The sequence below is a fragment of the Rhinolophus sinicus genome, linkage group LG03 (genome assembly GCF_036562045.2).
Source record: "Rhinolophus sinicus isolate RSC01 linkage group LG03, ASM3656204v1, whole genome shotgun sequence".
Classification (NCBI taxonomy): Eukaryota; Metazoa; Chordata; class Mammalia; order Chiroptera; family Rhinolophidae; genus Rhinolophus; species Rhinolophus sinicus.
In genome coordinates this window covers 99,023,280-99,039,249 of record NC_133753.1, presented here as the reverse complement: position 1 = coordinate 99,039,249, position 15,970 = coordinate 99,023,280, and the positions used below count along the sequence as shown (strand labels likewise).

Below are 15,970 nucleotides of genomic sequence, written 5' to 3'. Positions count from 1 at the left end.
TCCTTCCTTGCCCGGCAGAGATGGGTCAAGCACATGGTCTGCTGGCTGAGCTACTGCCCGTTTCTGGAGCCAGGGCCCATGGATTTGGGGAGTGATAAGGTGACCTGAGTGGCTCTTTGCACGTCTGTCATCTGGGCATCCCTTTCCAGGGCTGAGTTTGGAGCGTGTAGGTTTGATGTGAATGGGAGGGGCCACTCCTAGCCTTCCTGGTCAGTTCATGAGCGAGTGGATTCCAATCCAGAACCCTTCACAGCCCAGAGGAGGCTCAGAGTGTGGCCTGGGGGAGGCCGGGGCAAGGCTGGAGTGGTGACGTGGGTCTGGGCAGTCCCAAGGGCAGCCCCAGAACAGCCTCCCCCAGCCCCAAAGACTGTGCACCCTACATGGGAAGTAGCACAGAGTAGGAACTTTATAAAAACTTGTGGAAAGAAGGCTTGGAGAGAGCTGATGTTCCCAATCCCTGGAAAGGTCCAGGCCAAAGCTGCAGGGGTATTCTGCCTGAGGGGACCACTGAACAGAGGTGGGTGAAGCCAGGAAGCTCACGGGCCTCAGGATGTCCCTGTGGGTCTAAAGCCCAGTTCATCCAGCCCATGCTTTTGGCCACTGCCCAGACTGCTGTCCCTGAGCCAGCCACCCCGCCCAGACACGTCACAACCTGACCACAGGGAGAGCCCTTCAGGAGGCCCGCCCCCCACCATGATAATAATGAGCATAATGAGAACAGTCACCCACATGTGTGCACAGCGCTTTACAGGTTACAAAGTGTTTCACATACATCATCTCATCAATTCCTCACAACAGCCCTGTGAGGTAGGCAGGGCAGGGGGTAACGCTTCCATCTGTACAGATGTGGAGACTGAGGCCCAGAAAGGGTCAATGACCTGTTTCAGGCCACACAGCAAGTTGGCGGCACAACTGGGACCAGAAGTTAGGCCTTGTCCCCTGCCTCTGGCCCCTGGCTCTCTCTGCTGACTATGCTGTCCTCCAGGAGGACCCTAGCCTCTATCCAGAGTCTCAGCCACATCAGACCAGGCCCCCAAACACTGGCAGCAGTGTTGCCTGGCAGCTCAGCAGACAGCCCTGCCCCCACTTGGCAGACCTGTCCCCTCCACTTGCTCCCAACAAGCAGCCAGCTGGGAGGTGGGCCCACACCCACCACTCTGCCTGTTAGTGTAGGCTGCCCTGGCAGGGGGGGGGGGGGGGCTGGAACCTCCTTTCCTGTTTTCCTGAGTGATCCCTCCCCACAGGGGAAGAGGAGAGAAAGGAGGAAGGGGAGGAAGAGGAGGAGGAGATAAACAAGAAACTGAGTTGGAAGAGGGCCCTGGAGCAATCAGGACGTCAAAAGTTTGCATTCCGACTAGCTAAAGGAAATAGTTTTTTTTTTTCTCTTTTTATTATTTCAAGTTTTCATAAAAATCCATAATTATTGAAACCCAAGTTACAGAGGAAGTTCGTAACTTTTTAAATTGAATTATTGACTTCTCTGTGTCGGTCAGTCAGCTTCGACTCCAGTCTGTCCACGCGTGCCCGTGTGCAGCGGGGTCCCCAGGCTGCACATCTGAGGTCCTGGTAGAGGGAGGGCACGTGGTGAGGGCCAGTGGGGCAGCCAAGGACATGGCCGGGGTGGGGGCGGGCAGGACCGGAAAGCGGGCCCGCCCTGTGCTCAGATCATCTTCATGTTGAACTTGCGGGGCGCGTCGGCGGCGGAGCTGAGGCCGGCGTCGGACTTGCGGGGCACGTACTCGATCTCGATGTTATGCTTCGTGTTGCCCTTGCCCCGGCTCCAGAGGAACAGCAGCACCAGACAGAAGAGCACGACGCCCAGGAAGGAGATGAAGCCCATGGTGGTGGCGATGATCAGGGTCTTGATGTCGAACGGGAAAGGCACGGTGGCGCGGGTGCTGTTGGCCTCTCCCTCGCCCGGCTGGTTGGAGATGAAGGCGAAGGTCTTGTTGGGCTGATGGGGCCAGTCGGGTGAGTAGCTGCGCACGTGCAGGTGGGCAGGCATGGAGTCGTTGCCGCCCGCGTTGGCCGCGATGCACAGGTACGTGCCGTTGTCCTGTACCTGGGCGTAGCGCACCTCCAGCGTGCCGTCGGGGAAGACTGTGAGCCGCCCGTTGCTCTTGGCGGAGACCAGGTGCTTGCGGGGCGAGAGCCAGAGGATGGTGGGCGGCGGGTCTCCATCCGCGCGGCACACGAACTGCACCGTGTGCCCCTCATCCACAAACACCTGCTGGGCTTTGCGGTCCCGGATGCGGGCGCGGCGGCAGGTGAAGTAGTTGGGCAGGAGCACGTCGGGGAAGTCCTTGAACTCCTTGCCCTGGACGAACTCGGGCGTAGCACAGGTGGGCTGCTGGCGGTTGAAGTTGAGCCGCCAGCGGCGGCGGAACACCCACAGGAGACGGCAGTCACAGGCCAGCGGGTTGGAGTCCAGGATGAGGGTCTCGAGGTTGCCCACGGAGTGGAAGGCTGACTCCTCCAGTGTGGTCAGCTGGTTGCCGGACACGTTGAGCACGCGCAGGTAGTTGAGGCCTCGGAAGGCGTAGGGCTCCACCACCGCCAGCTGGCCCCCCACCAGCTGGATCTCCTGCAGCCGCAGCAGCTCGTGCAGCATGGAGCCCTCGATGGTGGCGATGGGGTTGTAGGAGAGGTTGAGGAAGCGGAGATAGACCAGGTGGCGCACAGCCAGGTAGGGCACCGCAGTCAGGTTGCAGTGCGTGACGGACAGGGACGTCAGGTTGAGGCCGTACAGGCAGTTGGGCGTCATGGTGTCCAAGTAGGGCCAATGGGAGATCTCTAAGACCTTGAGCCTGTATAGCCTCTTGAAAGAATAGTCCCGGATGGCGTTGATGTTGAGGTGCCGGAGCCGCAGGACGATGAGGCCGTGCAGGTGCGACAGCGCCTCGGTGGGGATGGAGGTCAGGTTGCATTTCTCCAGCGTCAGCTGCTCCAAGCTGTTGAGGCCGCTGAAGGCTCGGTGGGAAATGTAGACCAGGTCGTTGTCGCCGACCTCCAGCGACTTGAGGTTGTACAGGTCCTGGAACATGTAGTCCAGCAGGATGACGATCTTGTTCTCACTGATGTCCAGCTTGGTCAGGTTACTGAGGCCGGTGAACACACCCAGGGGGATGAGCTTCAGGCGGTTGCTGCGGAGCCCCAGCGTCCGGAGGCTGAAGAGGTTGTTGAAGGCGCCCGGCTCCACGGCGCTCACGATGTTCTCGTTCAGCTCCAGCTCCTCCAGGTGGGGGAAGCTGGCAAACTCGTCCTGGTTCAGTGTTTTGATGCGATTCTTGCCCAGGTCCAGCAGGCGGGTCTCAGTGGGGATGCCCTCTGGCACGGCCACAAAGCGCTTCCGGTGGCACAGCACCGCGCGGTCCTGGGCGGAGCACTCGCAGCGGGGCGGGCAGCCCGTAGCCGAGCCTGACAGCACGGAGCCCAGCACCAGCAGGAGGATGGGCTGCCAGCAGGCCAGGAGGGGGCTGGGCATGCTCCTGACGCCCCCAGCCAGCATCCTCTTGCTTACCTGCAGCCGGGAGTAAGCACAGGCCAGAAGAGGAACTTAGAGGACAGTGTTTGCCTGGCCCCCACCCCGAGTCTTCTGTGCCCCCATGCCCTCATGCCCCGTCAGGACGTCCCTGACACAGAGAGGTGGGGGCCAGAGTGGCATATGACACCTACCTGGGACCCCACAGTAAGGTCCAGATGCCCAGGAGGCCTCCTGCCACCCTATGCTGCTTCCTCCTTGCCCCCTACCCTGCCCAGAGCCCTCCTAACGGACCTTGGCAGCATCTCCTGGGTGGAAGGGGCGGGGCCACCTCAGAGTAGCCTGGTGTTGGTCCCTGGGCTGTGGTCCACCTCCTTTATGTTTTATGTTTTACAGGCAGTGTGGCTCCAGGCTGCGGCCCACACCCCCATCCCTGCTTCCCCTGGCTGAGGCCTCTGAGAACAGCCTGCAGAGAAGCACGTCTGGTCCCCAGCCTGCAGGCAAGGGCTTCTGGAGCTGCTGGGGGCCCCTCTCACCGCCTTTAGCTTGAGCTGCCTCAGGTGCAGATACCACGGCCCCCTCCTCACAGCACTGCAGCTGAGCCCACAGCCCAAGTCTTGGGCAATCACCAAACCCAGTGGTTCCTGTCTACTCCCCAGTGGAGTTTTGAGATCAGTGGAGGGCACCCCCACCCAGAAAGCCAGGACTGAGGCCTGATGCCTCCCCTCAGAGTCTCTCCAACTCTCCCCGTCCATTGGGTCCTCACAATGACCCACCCAGTCTCCTGGGTGCAGGGCCCAGGGGACAAGTTTTTCTGGCCTTGGCTCCTGTAGTTCTGTCCTCCTGGAATGTCACACACCTGCCTGTGAAACCCCTTTGTCTGGGCCTAATTTCACGTCCACTGCTCTGAAAAGCTTTTTCGGCTCCCCAGGAAAAAGTATGCTCCTCTCCAAAGACCCCCAAACCTCCATCACTTTGTCTCGCAGGGTTTCAGTTGCCCTCATGCTAGGGCCAGGGTCTGCTCGTCTGCGAGGGGCGGCCAGGCCCCCAAGCCCAGGAGGACCCGGGCAGCATGGAGGCGCTGGTCCACACTGCAGCACTGAGGGTGTGAGGCTTGTTCCAGCTGGGCCCTGAGGAACATGCAGCATTTGGGTGGTAGTGATAAGGGTGACAGCGCCAGGAGGGGGGTCAGAATTGAGCACAGGCTGTAGGTGGAGTGAGCAAGAGGTGTGTGGAGCTCGCCCCCCATTCCTCTCTCCCAGACTATGTTCAGGGGCCACTTGCTCACACTTGTACCCAGATGGTCTCCCCATCTCCTCCTTCCATCCTCGGTTCCACACCATGGGAAACTGGCCCAGCTAAGGAGGGGGCTGGGAGGTCTAGTCTGGACTTCTCCAAACTCCAGGGTGGACCAGATGGCTCTGGTGGCCAGCTGCAGCCCTCGGGCTGCTGGTGGGGTGAAGAACCATTCTACCCTGGCCTGGCACCCATGGGGCCCCACAGCCTGTCCACACACCCCACATCGTGGTCCCAAGTGGGGCTCACTGCAGGAAGGGGAAGCCCAGGCTGGGAGGGCCTACCTCTCTGCCCTAGCTCGGCTTCGCCCACCCCTCCCAGGGCACCCCCCATGCCTGCCCACAGACTCTGCTTCAAGGCCCAGGTCTTGTCATCCACACGTCAATCCTGAAGGCAACTGGGGCTCGGGAGGCTTGTGGCTGCCCAAGGACACACAGTCCGTAGAGGGGGCAGATTTCAGACCAGAGCTCTAGTCTGTCAGACTCCAGTGGAGCCACACACTTTTCAATTCTCCAGCTGTCTCCCAGGACTGACAGGTGCTCCCTGGTTGTTGATCGACTAAATGACTGATTAACCAGAAAGGGGTCTGGCTGTCACTGACATGTTATGGAATTGCAAGGTTTTGTTATCTCCAAGGGCTTTGTCTACCCCCACCCCTCAGCCCCTCTCATCCTCTGTCCAGACTTCTGTGGTTCGTCCTCCGCCGCCCCACCCCCATCAGGCCATCTTCCACAGTCACACATGCTCCAATGACCCACCAGAAAAAGCAAACATCCTGACAGGCAATCAATAAGTAATTGGGCCGGCAGCTGGGCGCCTGGAGCGGTAAATAGGACTTTCAGCACCGAGTTTGGAGCTGGGTTGGGTCGGGTGGGGGCTGAGAGATGAGAGGGGGTTAGCAAGGACACAGGCCACCTGAGATGTTGGTAAGCCCCTCACTCAGACAAGAATCTGGCAGTCGAATCCTCCACCACCTTGCCTCAACCTACCCATCTACCTCCTCTCCCACCACTCACCTTGTCCTCACATTCCGGCCCTGAAGCCGTCTCCTTTTGGAAAACTCCCCCAGTCTCCTGCCCCAGCAGCCTTTGTGGATTTCCACCCCAAAGGCCACTTCCTCCACGAAGCCACCCTTGACCTACTCGGTCAGAAATCACCTCTTGTTCACAACAATGAAATACCTTATTAGCAGTGATATTATGTAACGCGTATAGCACACATCATTCTAAAAATGACTTGAGCCAGTTGCCAGAAAAGTTATGCTACCAGATGGTAAAAAGATAAAACTAAAGAAGCCAGTCAAAAAAGAGTGCTACAGGGGCCGGCCCGGTGGCTCAGGCGGTTGGAGCTCCGTGCTCCTAACTCTGAAGGCTGCCGGTTCGATTCGATGGGCCAGTGGGCTCTCAACCACAAGGTTGCCGGTTCAATTCCTCGAGTCCCGCAAGGGATGGTGGGCTCCGCCCCTTGCAACTAAGATTGAACACAGCACCTTGAGCTGAGCTGCCGCTGAGCTCCCGGATGGCTCAGTTGGTTGGAGCGTGTCCTCTCAACAACAAGGTTGCTGGTTCGACTCCCGCAAGGGATGGTGGGCTGCACCCCCTGCAACTAACAACGGCAACTGGACCTGGAGCTGAGCTGCACCCTCCACAACTAAGACTGAAAGGACAACAACTTGAAGCTAAACGGCACCCTCCACAACTAAGATTGAAAGGACAACTTGACTTGGAAAAAAGTCTGGAAGTACACACTGCTCCCCAATAAAGTCCAATAAAATCTTTATATATATATATATATATATATATATATATATATATATATATGAAAAGAGTGCTGCAAAACCCTGACTAATGACTAAAGCTAAGAGCTTCCTAGTGACCTGAGCAAAGAAGGAAATATGCTCCAAAGCCTCAGCACTTGACCCTTCCCTGTTCCTTATGTTTAATAATGGGTCAAACAGTCATGGGTGCATCTCACCTGCTGGAGGGTGAGATGCTTAAGGGCCAAAGAGATGGTGCAGTCTCAGACCAAGGACTGGCACATACAGACCCCAGTGAATGTTCTTTGAGTTTCTGCAGGAGCTGAAACGCCTCTGATGGGGCTGATTCTGGAGCAGGCAGCTGAGCAATGAGACCTGGGGAATTCCAACACATTGATGGGAAAGCTGGTCAGCACTGCCCTGCGTGGCTGCACCCTGGCAGTGAGACACTCCGAGCCATGCGCCATGCTCTGCAGGACCAGGATAGGTCCAGAAGGGCACAGCCTCTGAACTGCCTCATCCCTCACCTTTTACATGTGGCTATCCTAAAATATGGGGAAACTGAGGCCTGGAGAGGCTAAGGTGCCTGCCCAAGCTGACACAGCAGTAGCTCAGCAGGCTGGACCTAATCTCCTGGTCTAACACACCCATGGTGTCTTGTCACCCAGGGATGCTGGCAGGGTAGTGTGTAAGGCCACCAAAACTGCAGAGCGGCAATGGGCTGCTCCTGTCATCCCAGCCCCATTAACCCTACAGGTTCCTCCTGCAATTGCCAAGAAGAAGTGTTTTATGAATTTTAATCAGTGTTTTATTTTGGGTCCTTGTCCCCTGAAAGGCTTCCCACAAGGGCAAGAGTTTAAAAACCGGACCAATAAATACAAAGGAGAGAAACACTAAAGGCAGGCAAGTGGGCAGGCAGTGCCCGGGGCACAGTGCTCAGAACCCACAGCAGCCTGAGTCCCACTGCCAGAGCGCTGACACTGCCTGTCAGCCCAGCAGACCTGCACGGCCACCATCACACCCTCACTCATGTCCCAGGGCAGACATGGTCTGGTCAGCTGCTCCCATGCCACTGCTCCACTGTGTGACATGGGGCCACGCCTGTCCTCTCTGGTCTATTTCCCCCACTGTGCAGTGAGGGGCAGGATTCCAGGGTCCCCGAGAGAGCCCACAATAGACACTGGACTTTCTCCAGCTGGAAAATCAGCATCCTCAAATGTGATTGGAGGACAAAGAGGAGTGGGGGCTCAGGCCCCACACTGTAGCTTCCAGGGCCAGAGGACGTTTGAGGGGCCTCACATTAGGGCTACCCCTCTGGGGCTCAGGGTGGGAAGGGGCAACTGATGGCTCAGAAGGGGCATGGGACTGCCTGTGGGTGTACCTGGGAAGTCTACTGAGGGGGCTAAGGGTGGTTCCATCATGGAGCAGGGCCTGGGGGCTCCTGAGGATAGGGTGTGTCTCCTCCACGCACCCAGCCGGCCCACACAAGCCAGTCAGACACCAGCTCCTGGAAAATGGGTTGGACTAACGTTTGCAGAGCACCTGCCACAGGCCAGGTCTGGGGCTTTCTGCACAGTCTCAGAACCCTTCAACCAGCATTCCAAAGAGGTGTTACATGGGAATAACTGCAGCTCCCAAATGGAATTGATCTACCTTAGGCCTAGGCCACAAAGTTCGGAGGCAACAGAGCTGTGCTCCTCCTGGTTAGGTGGCTTCCCCAGGAGCTGCCTGGTGCAAAGTGGGAATTCTTTCAGACACTCAGGCCAGACCCGCGTGGGGCAGGCATGTTAGGGCCGTGCTAGGTAAGGCCCCAGGGCTGAAGGAAAGCCCTAGGCCTTAGGTAGCTGCAAGTAGGCACCCTGCCCGCCAAACCTGACGAAGGCCTTTCCCAGCTGTCAGAAAACTGTATGTTGAGCACACTGAATTTTTCCAGTGTTTTTCTGCCATACCCTTCTCTTGCACCTGCTGCGTTGTCTGTGCTAGACTCTCACCTAATTTGGGGTCAGCTGCAGCACAGGTTGGTAGGCGTAGTTATCTTAGGTTTCCAGTATCAGCATTTCATGGTGTTCCCACTCAGTGCTCCTCGGGGACTGCAGGGACCCCCCGCACACGCAGCATGAGCTCCTTGGCATGGAGGTGTTGCTGCCCTTGCTGGGGGCCTCAAGATGCCAGGGCCTCTGGGTTCTCAGCCGGGGAAATAAGGCAGGTATGCACAACCTCTTCTTGCCCCGACCTAAGTTCCATGACTGGGTTTGCAGCAGCAGGAGGAGGATTGATGAGGAGGGATGGCAGACCTGGGAAACGGGGCTGGGGGCTTCCACAGTCAGCCTTGGGCCCTGCCCAGCTCTGTCACCAGGAAATGACAGGAAGAGCAGGGGAGGGGAAAGGTGATGGGGCAGAGACACAGCCAGCAGACAGAAGAGCAAGCAAGAGGAAAGAACAGAGGCAATTCTCGTGATTTGCCCTGTCCCCAAGCCCCTGCCTGTCGGAGGTCCCTTCTTTGCCCGCAGCTCCAGGGCACGGAGCAGCTGGATCCATTTCATGAATGGTAAAGTGCGGTCATAGAAAGTGTGTCCACTCACAGGCAGCAGTGGCCACGAGGCCGGGAGTGGAGCGGAGGTGGGTGAGGCCTGTGGCAAAGCGCCTCAGTGGGCCTTTCTCCAATGGCAGTGGTCACATCCATACCTGGAGATCTACCACTTGGCCTTCAGAATTGAGCTCAAGGGCTTCGCCCACCCCACGCAGCTCTTCTCACTCCCCTGGGCGTCCCCTCTAGATCTCTGGTAGCCCTCTGCCAGCACTGCTGGGATGTGTACCTCTCTCCCTTCCTCCATCACTTAGAGCTTCTGCAGCCCCCCATTCTGTGTCCCTCAGATGGAAAGCCCCCAGGACAGGGCTGGGGCTGATACAGCTCAGCACCCCTAGGCCCAAACAACTGCTGGGACAGCTCCCCAGTTCTGTCTGATGCCAGCCTAGGCTCTTCACGGAGGCTTCGTGGAGGAGGTGTCACGGGAGCTCAGGATGAAATACAAATACATTTCCACAGGCCAAGTAAGGGGCAGGAGGAGGCATTCTGACAGACGAAACAGTGAGAGCAAACATGTGGGGGGGGGACGCAACTGGCTGGGTCCCTGTGATAGCATCCGGGGACTCACAGTTGTTCTCTCCCCCCCTAAGTCCTGCCTCAGGTACCAGGACCACTTTTCAGGACACCACGTTCTAGCTTTCTAGGGCTAATCCCCGCTGAGGTGTGAATGGCTGATAATGGTTTAAAGTGTGAGCTGCTAATGGGAGCTCAGTCCCGAGGGCACAGGGGACCCTGAGAGGAGGGGCCAGGGCCCAGGCTGAGGGCTGCTTGGCTCCAGCAGGAGGGCAGCTGGGAGCCTCTGCTGTCTCCTCCTGGGCTGGCTGGCCAGCCTTTGCCTGCCCTCTCCTCCTCCCTTCTCCTCCAGCAGCCCCCCACAGGGAGAGAAACATTAACCTGGAAGAAAATTGAGGTCATGTCCTTTGTTGTGTATAATTCTTTATTTGCCTCTCGCTCTTGGTTCTGGCAAAGAGCTGCGGAGCACCCAGAGTGTGTGTGTGTGTGTGTGTGTGTGTGTGTGTGTGTGTGTGTGGGAGGGGGGGCAGGGAGCCGGGGTGGGGGGGGTTGGGGGGGAGCCGGGGGGGGGGGTGCCCATTGCCCCTCCTCCCACCACTCCCTGCCCTCCCTGGCCCAGAGCCACCAGCCCCATCTCCTACGTGGACTTGGAAACTCAATCCTCTCCCAAAGGTGCTCGCCTGGCCTCTTGGCCGGGGCCGGGCTGGAGGGTGCTGACTGGGCACGTGTGGCTGTCTGATGGTCTCCTAGGGCAGCTGCCAGGCCCCACTAACTGCTGCGGTTCCCCTGTGTGGCCCTGGGCAAGCACCTGGGCCCCTGCACTTGAGGGAGGAATGCCCCTGCCCAGCCCACCAGATCCCAGCCCATCTCAGGAGCTGCCAGCCTTCCGGCCAGCGTGCAGCCCCAGTCCATCTGTGGGATGAATTATGAATTTTAATTGTCAAAGCGTCTTAGTGTTTCAAGGTTTCTACATATAGGCTCTGTCCTCCAGGAGTGGCCAGCTTGGTGGGAGGAGCGGCACTGGGCAAGGCCTAGAGGAGGCCACTTCTGGGTGAGGAAAGGGCACAGGTCCCAGGTCTGGGCTCCAGCCAGGGCACCCCTGCCCTGCTGTGTGACCTTAAGGGAGTGCTGGACCGTTGTGGGCCCTGCTTGCCCCTTCCAGCCTTGTCTGAGGTGAGAGACCAGCCAGGAAGCTAGGAGCTGGCCTGCGGAAGCTGGGAGGGGCCACTGTTTCTGGGAAGCTTCCCTGCTGTCTGTGCTGGGCCCATCTGAGCAGATGGCACCCTTACTTGAGTTGGAGCTGTGTCAGACTAAAGAGGGGTAGGCAAGCACCCAAATGGTGACCTGAGGGGGCTCAAGGAAAACCCAGGTCCTGTACCCCCATATTTCCCTTCCCATCTCTCTGCAGGTCTGAGATACCAACACATTCTCTAAGGGACAGAAAGGTACCCCTGCAGGCCTCTGGCCCCATCCCCCTCCCAGGCCAGTGGCTAGTGGGAAGTGCCTGGCAGAAACACCTGCCTCATCTCCACTCATCCACTCATCCTTTCACACCTTCCTGGGGCCTTAGGGGCCCTCCCGCAGCCTTTAGGGCTCCTCCACCTGGGAACAGCTCAGGTTGACCCATCTCAGGACTTGGAGTCCTAGAACCAGTCACCCCCCACCTGGGAGGGCACAGGACAGGCGGGGTCGCAGCCTCAGAGACACAGAGCAGGGATGGGGGAGCTGAGGACAGAGTGGAGCTGAGGGGAGTGGTGAACTAGCCTGAGATCCAAAGGCCAGAGACCTAATGAACAGTGAGGACGATAACCGAAAAAGCCCTTGTGGAGGGTTTTCAGTGTGCCAGGCACAATTCTAAGCACTTTACATATAAAAATTCATTTAATCCTGCCACAGCTCACTGAGGTAGGTCCTGTTATTATCCCCTTTTGCAGATGGAAAAAAACACACAGAAGAACAAAGAGGTTCTGTAACTTGCTTAAGGTCACACGGGCAGCATGATACAAACTCAAACATGAACTTGTTTAATCCTCACTGCAATCCTATTAGGTTGGTATATTATCCCCATTTTACAGATTAGAGAACTGAGGCACAGAGAGGTGATACAACTTGCCCCAAATCACACAGTGACAAGTGACAGAGCTGGGATTAGGCCTGAGGCAGTCAGATTCAAGGTTGTCCTGACCACTCTTGCATAGTGCTTCTCCCTGATTCAGGTTCAAGGGCCTGCTGACCTGCATGATTGTGGGCAAGTGGTTTTATATCTCAGGCCCTAAACTCCTCATTCAGAAGAAGGAATGGCTGTCTTCACACTGCCCTCACAGGCTGGGGGCAGAGAGTTCAAGGAGCGGGAAGGGAAGAGACATTATATTCAGAGTTTTGCCGAATGACCCCACCAACCCTCACCACGTACCCTGTGTGAGAGGTCCCATTAACCCCATTTTACTGATGAGGAAACTGAGGCTCCGAACCATTAGTTCACCTGCCCAAGATCACTGAGCTTGTCTGACCCACAGGCATGAAAACTCTAGAGATCACTGCACAGGTGAGGAGGCGCAGGCCTGGAAGAACCCCTGCTTCCTGACTGCAGACACTTGCCCCAGCATGTTATAGGGTAACATGGTGGGGCTAGATCAGGGACAGGTGAAGCTTTGGGTTATTTCTGCCTCAAAAGGGAAAAAAGATTTCAAAAGAATCCCCCAATACATCACAAACCAAGGTCTAGTGAGTTATTTATAGCATAGACAGGCTAACTATAAATAAAAACACTTGCCCGTCTCCTGGCCCTGACTCTTCAAAGCCCTCTCTGTTCAACTGAATCTTCGACAAGCCTAAGCCCATTTTTCCAACCTGGTTAACTGAGCTCAGTACGAAGAGGTGACTAACTCCTCTGCTCAGGCACAATGGATGCCATCCCCTGGCTGGCTGGCTGTTCCTGAGAAGCCCGGGCTTGGGGGAGGGCACCGGAACCTCGGCAAATCTCCAGGCAGTGTCCCAAGACAGACGGAGCCAAGAGTCCAGTGCAGGCCAAGAGAGCATAGCCCAGATGCATGGGTAGTTACGGGGGTCCCGTTCTGTTTGGTGCCAGGAATCAAATGCAAGAGCAGATGGCTTAAGTAGACCTGCCTTGGGAGATAGTGAGTAAGCAGCCTGTCGTGAGAGGTATCCAAGCAGAGACCATGGATCAGGGACACTGCAGGAAGACTTCTGCTGGGACTCACAGCTCAGCAGCCTTTCTTAGCTCTCTTAGCTCTTAGCTCCCTATCTTGCACCCAAGTAAAGGGACTTGAGATGGCCAGCCCCCAAGTACGTCTGCAGCCCTGCACTGGGTCAGGCCAGGGAAGCCTGCTGGCCAGGCCCCACCCTTTCCCGGAGCTGCCAGCAGGTTCTCAGCAGACAGAAGCAGAGGAGGTAGCAGAGAGAGATTAATTCTCCAAAATGGGAAAAAATAGAAAAACACACACACCACACACCCTAATAACATGTAATAAGAGGTTGGAGATGAGGAACAATGCCCTGGTAATGTCACCCTGGCGGCAATCAATTTGGGTGTCACATGAAATAGGTATAATTATTCCACCAGCCCCGTCGCTTGTCTCTAACCAGCTCCAGGGACCCTAGCCTGGGCAGGGAAATGCACCAGGCTGGCAGAGGGAGCCAATCCAAATTACCTTGCCAGCACCGGGCTTCTCAGCCCCTGTGGGTAGGCAGGGAGCTTGAGGGCCTCGTGGGAGGGCTTAGCGAATGCCCAGGAGCCACCTTGCTCAGCCTCTACTCAGTCACAAATGGTAAGAGCAATCAGGGAGGACTCCCACAGGAGGTGGGAATGAAGGAAGAACAAATATACACTTATTCCATCCAGGTCACCAAAGTCTTACTAAGCATTCACCAATGCGCAGCCCCACGATGGGTGCCAGGGTACAGAGACAGGGTTCTTGGGGCCCTGTGCATTACTGAACGAACGAAGCACAGGCTCCCTCCACTGCCCAAGCTAGGACTGCCCCTGCCCACCCTGGGGCAGACCAGAACCACCGAGGTTCCTTTGGCTCTAACTGCACAGGAGCTCAAGCTCTCCTTGCTCCCTCTTCATTCACTGGGGAGTCCTCCCTGACTGTTCTTGCCCATCCCTCAGTTCAGGGCTTGTATGGACAACAGCCCCACAACTGGGGGAAACTGAGGTGCAAAGGGGACAGTCACTTAGTGAGCATGTGTTACACACTGGCTGCTGCCCATCTCAACCCCACACACCAGAAACTTTGAATTCCAGAAATGCAAACCAAGACCCCAATGTAATACCGTCTGACACTCATTCAATCAGTAGCAATGAAGATATCTGAGTACACTGTGCCGAGGGTGAGGAGCAATGGAGACATCAGCTCTTGCTGGGAAAGCATAAATGGTCCAATCAGTTTAGAAAACGCTTGGGAAATTTCCTAGTAAAGGTGAACAGGAACATGCCCCATAAGCCAGCAATTCCGCTCCCAGCTCTGTGCTCCAGAGAGGCTGTGCACGTTGCCCGAGGACACTGGACAGGCAGGTTCACGGCAGCATTGTTTGTAAGAGCAACAAAGAAGACAACCCACATGCCCACCAACAAAAGAACAGGGCATACAGTGTGTTGTGTCCAGACGACAGACCACTGTGCATCAGTGGAAATGAACTACATCTACTATCGCTTGCAACAATGTAGATGTAGGAGAACAGTGCAAATTCCAGAGGACTACCTATGGTTTCATGTTCTTTTTACAAAGTTCAAAAATAACTAGAACTGAACAATTTCTAGGTATTAAAGTATATGATTTTTAAAAGGCAAGGAAATGCTAAATAGATAATTTAGGGTAGTGGTTGCCTCAGAGAAATAGGCCAAGGGATAAGGTGAGGAGAAGCACCTGGGTTCAGGTTGGGAAGAAGGGTCACGGTGCTCATTATATTATTATTATTAATACTAAATACACTGGGTCATTGATTAGCAGGTCAGGCCCAGACCAGTGAGCAAGAGACCCAGAGCAGAGGCCAGCAGGAAGGCATTTAGTGGGGACTTGAAACAAGTCGTTCCCCTCTCTGGTTCTGTTTTCTAGCTCTACAATCACATCTCTGCACCACCTACCAGGGTAAGACTGAGAGGACATCACTGATGGAAACTCGAGTGGCCAGCATTTCCTGAGAGCTCACCGTGTATCAGGTACAGCTCTAAATGCTCTGCATACATTAACATGATGACCCTAGAGGCAAATCCCACTGTTATCCTCACTGTATGGCTAAGGAGCCTGAGACCCAAAGAGCAGAAGTAACTTGCTAAAAGTCACAGAGCTAGGCAGTGTGGAGCTGAGATTTAAACCAGGGCATCTGGCTCCAGGGTCCACACTCAACAACTTCACTGTAAAGTGACCTGGAAGGAACTGAACACACATGAGCAGGAGACTGTTGTCAGCTCAGCTCTATCAGGCCCACAGTACCTGAGGATATTCATTCACTCATTCATTCCACATATGAACACAGGTCAGCATCAAGAACGCCTCGAATGCATTTGGAAATGAACTTGCCCTCCCACACACTTTCTAAAAGAACTGTCCCTGATTCTGGAATGCCCTGCTTTCTGTGCCTCTGCAAAGTCTGCTACTACCTCAGGACCCACCCAGTCTCTCTCTTTTTGGAGGACCCCTGACCATCTCCGCCCCCAGGAATGAATCCTCTCTTCCTCTGAGTGCCTGTGTGAGAGCACCCTGCTCTGGCTGTCCTCACCCCTGCCTGGGGCATCCTGATGTCACCCAGCTCTGTCCATCCACAGCCTGAGGAACTGTGGCCCCTCCAGGCAGTCCTTGCTACCAGCCACAGGCTCCCTGGTGCCTCCTAATGTCTTCCCTATTCCAGCGGCTGGGCAGGGGAGCTCAGGGGATGGGCACAAGATTGCCCAGGGCGTTCAAGGCAATCCACAGGAGCTATGAAAGGGCCTAGCCCAGAGCTGAGCAGGCAGCTCAGCCAGGATGTGTACAATGAACACATGAATGAATGGGCTGGTATGATATTAGGTGAAAATCAATGTGGCTCTATACTACAGGCACCTGGATGAGGATCAGTGACTTGGAGCAGTCAGGAAGGCTTCCTGGAGGAGGGGCCAGGAGAAGGAACGGAGAGGCGAGGGCCTCTCGGTAGGGATGCTGAACCAAGCCAGCTGATGGGAGCACCTGCAGGGGGACTGACTGGACGGAACAGAACACAGAGCCATCAGTGGGCAACCACAGGGAGGAGGGGACCCTGGGGCTGGAAGGCCACCATCCTTCCATAGAGTGTCATACACAGGACAGCTACACCAAGAGACCCTGACCAGCCAACCAAG

At 56.2% G+C, this 15,970-nt stretch overlaps 1 protein-coding gene across 9 annotated transcripts in view; it reads right to left on the bottom strand.

The window, feature by feature from the left end:
• Positions 1 to 728: 728 nt before the first annotated feature.
• LINGO1 (leucine rich repeat and Ig domain containing 1) overlaps positions 729 to 15,970 on the bottom strand; it is a 192,874-nt gene continuing 177,632 nt past the window's right edge. For all 9 annotated transcript variants that reach the window (XM_074328306.1, XM_074328307.1, XM_074328310.1 and 6 more), the window contains one exon: positions 729 to 3,520. In XM_074328306.1, the coding sequence (XP_074184407.1) occupies positions 1,661 to 3,508 (1,848 nt within the window). In that variant the 5' untranslated portion in view covers positions 3,509 to 3,520 and the 3' untranslated portion in view covers positions 729 to 1,660. The remainder of the gene's footprint in view (positions 3,521 to 15,970) is intronic.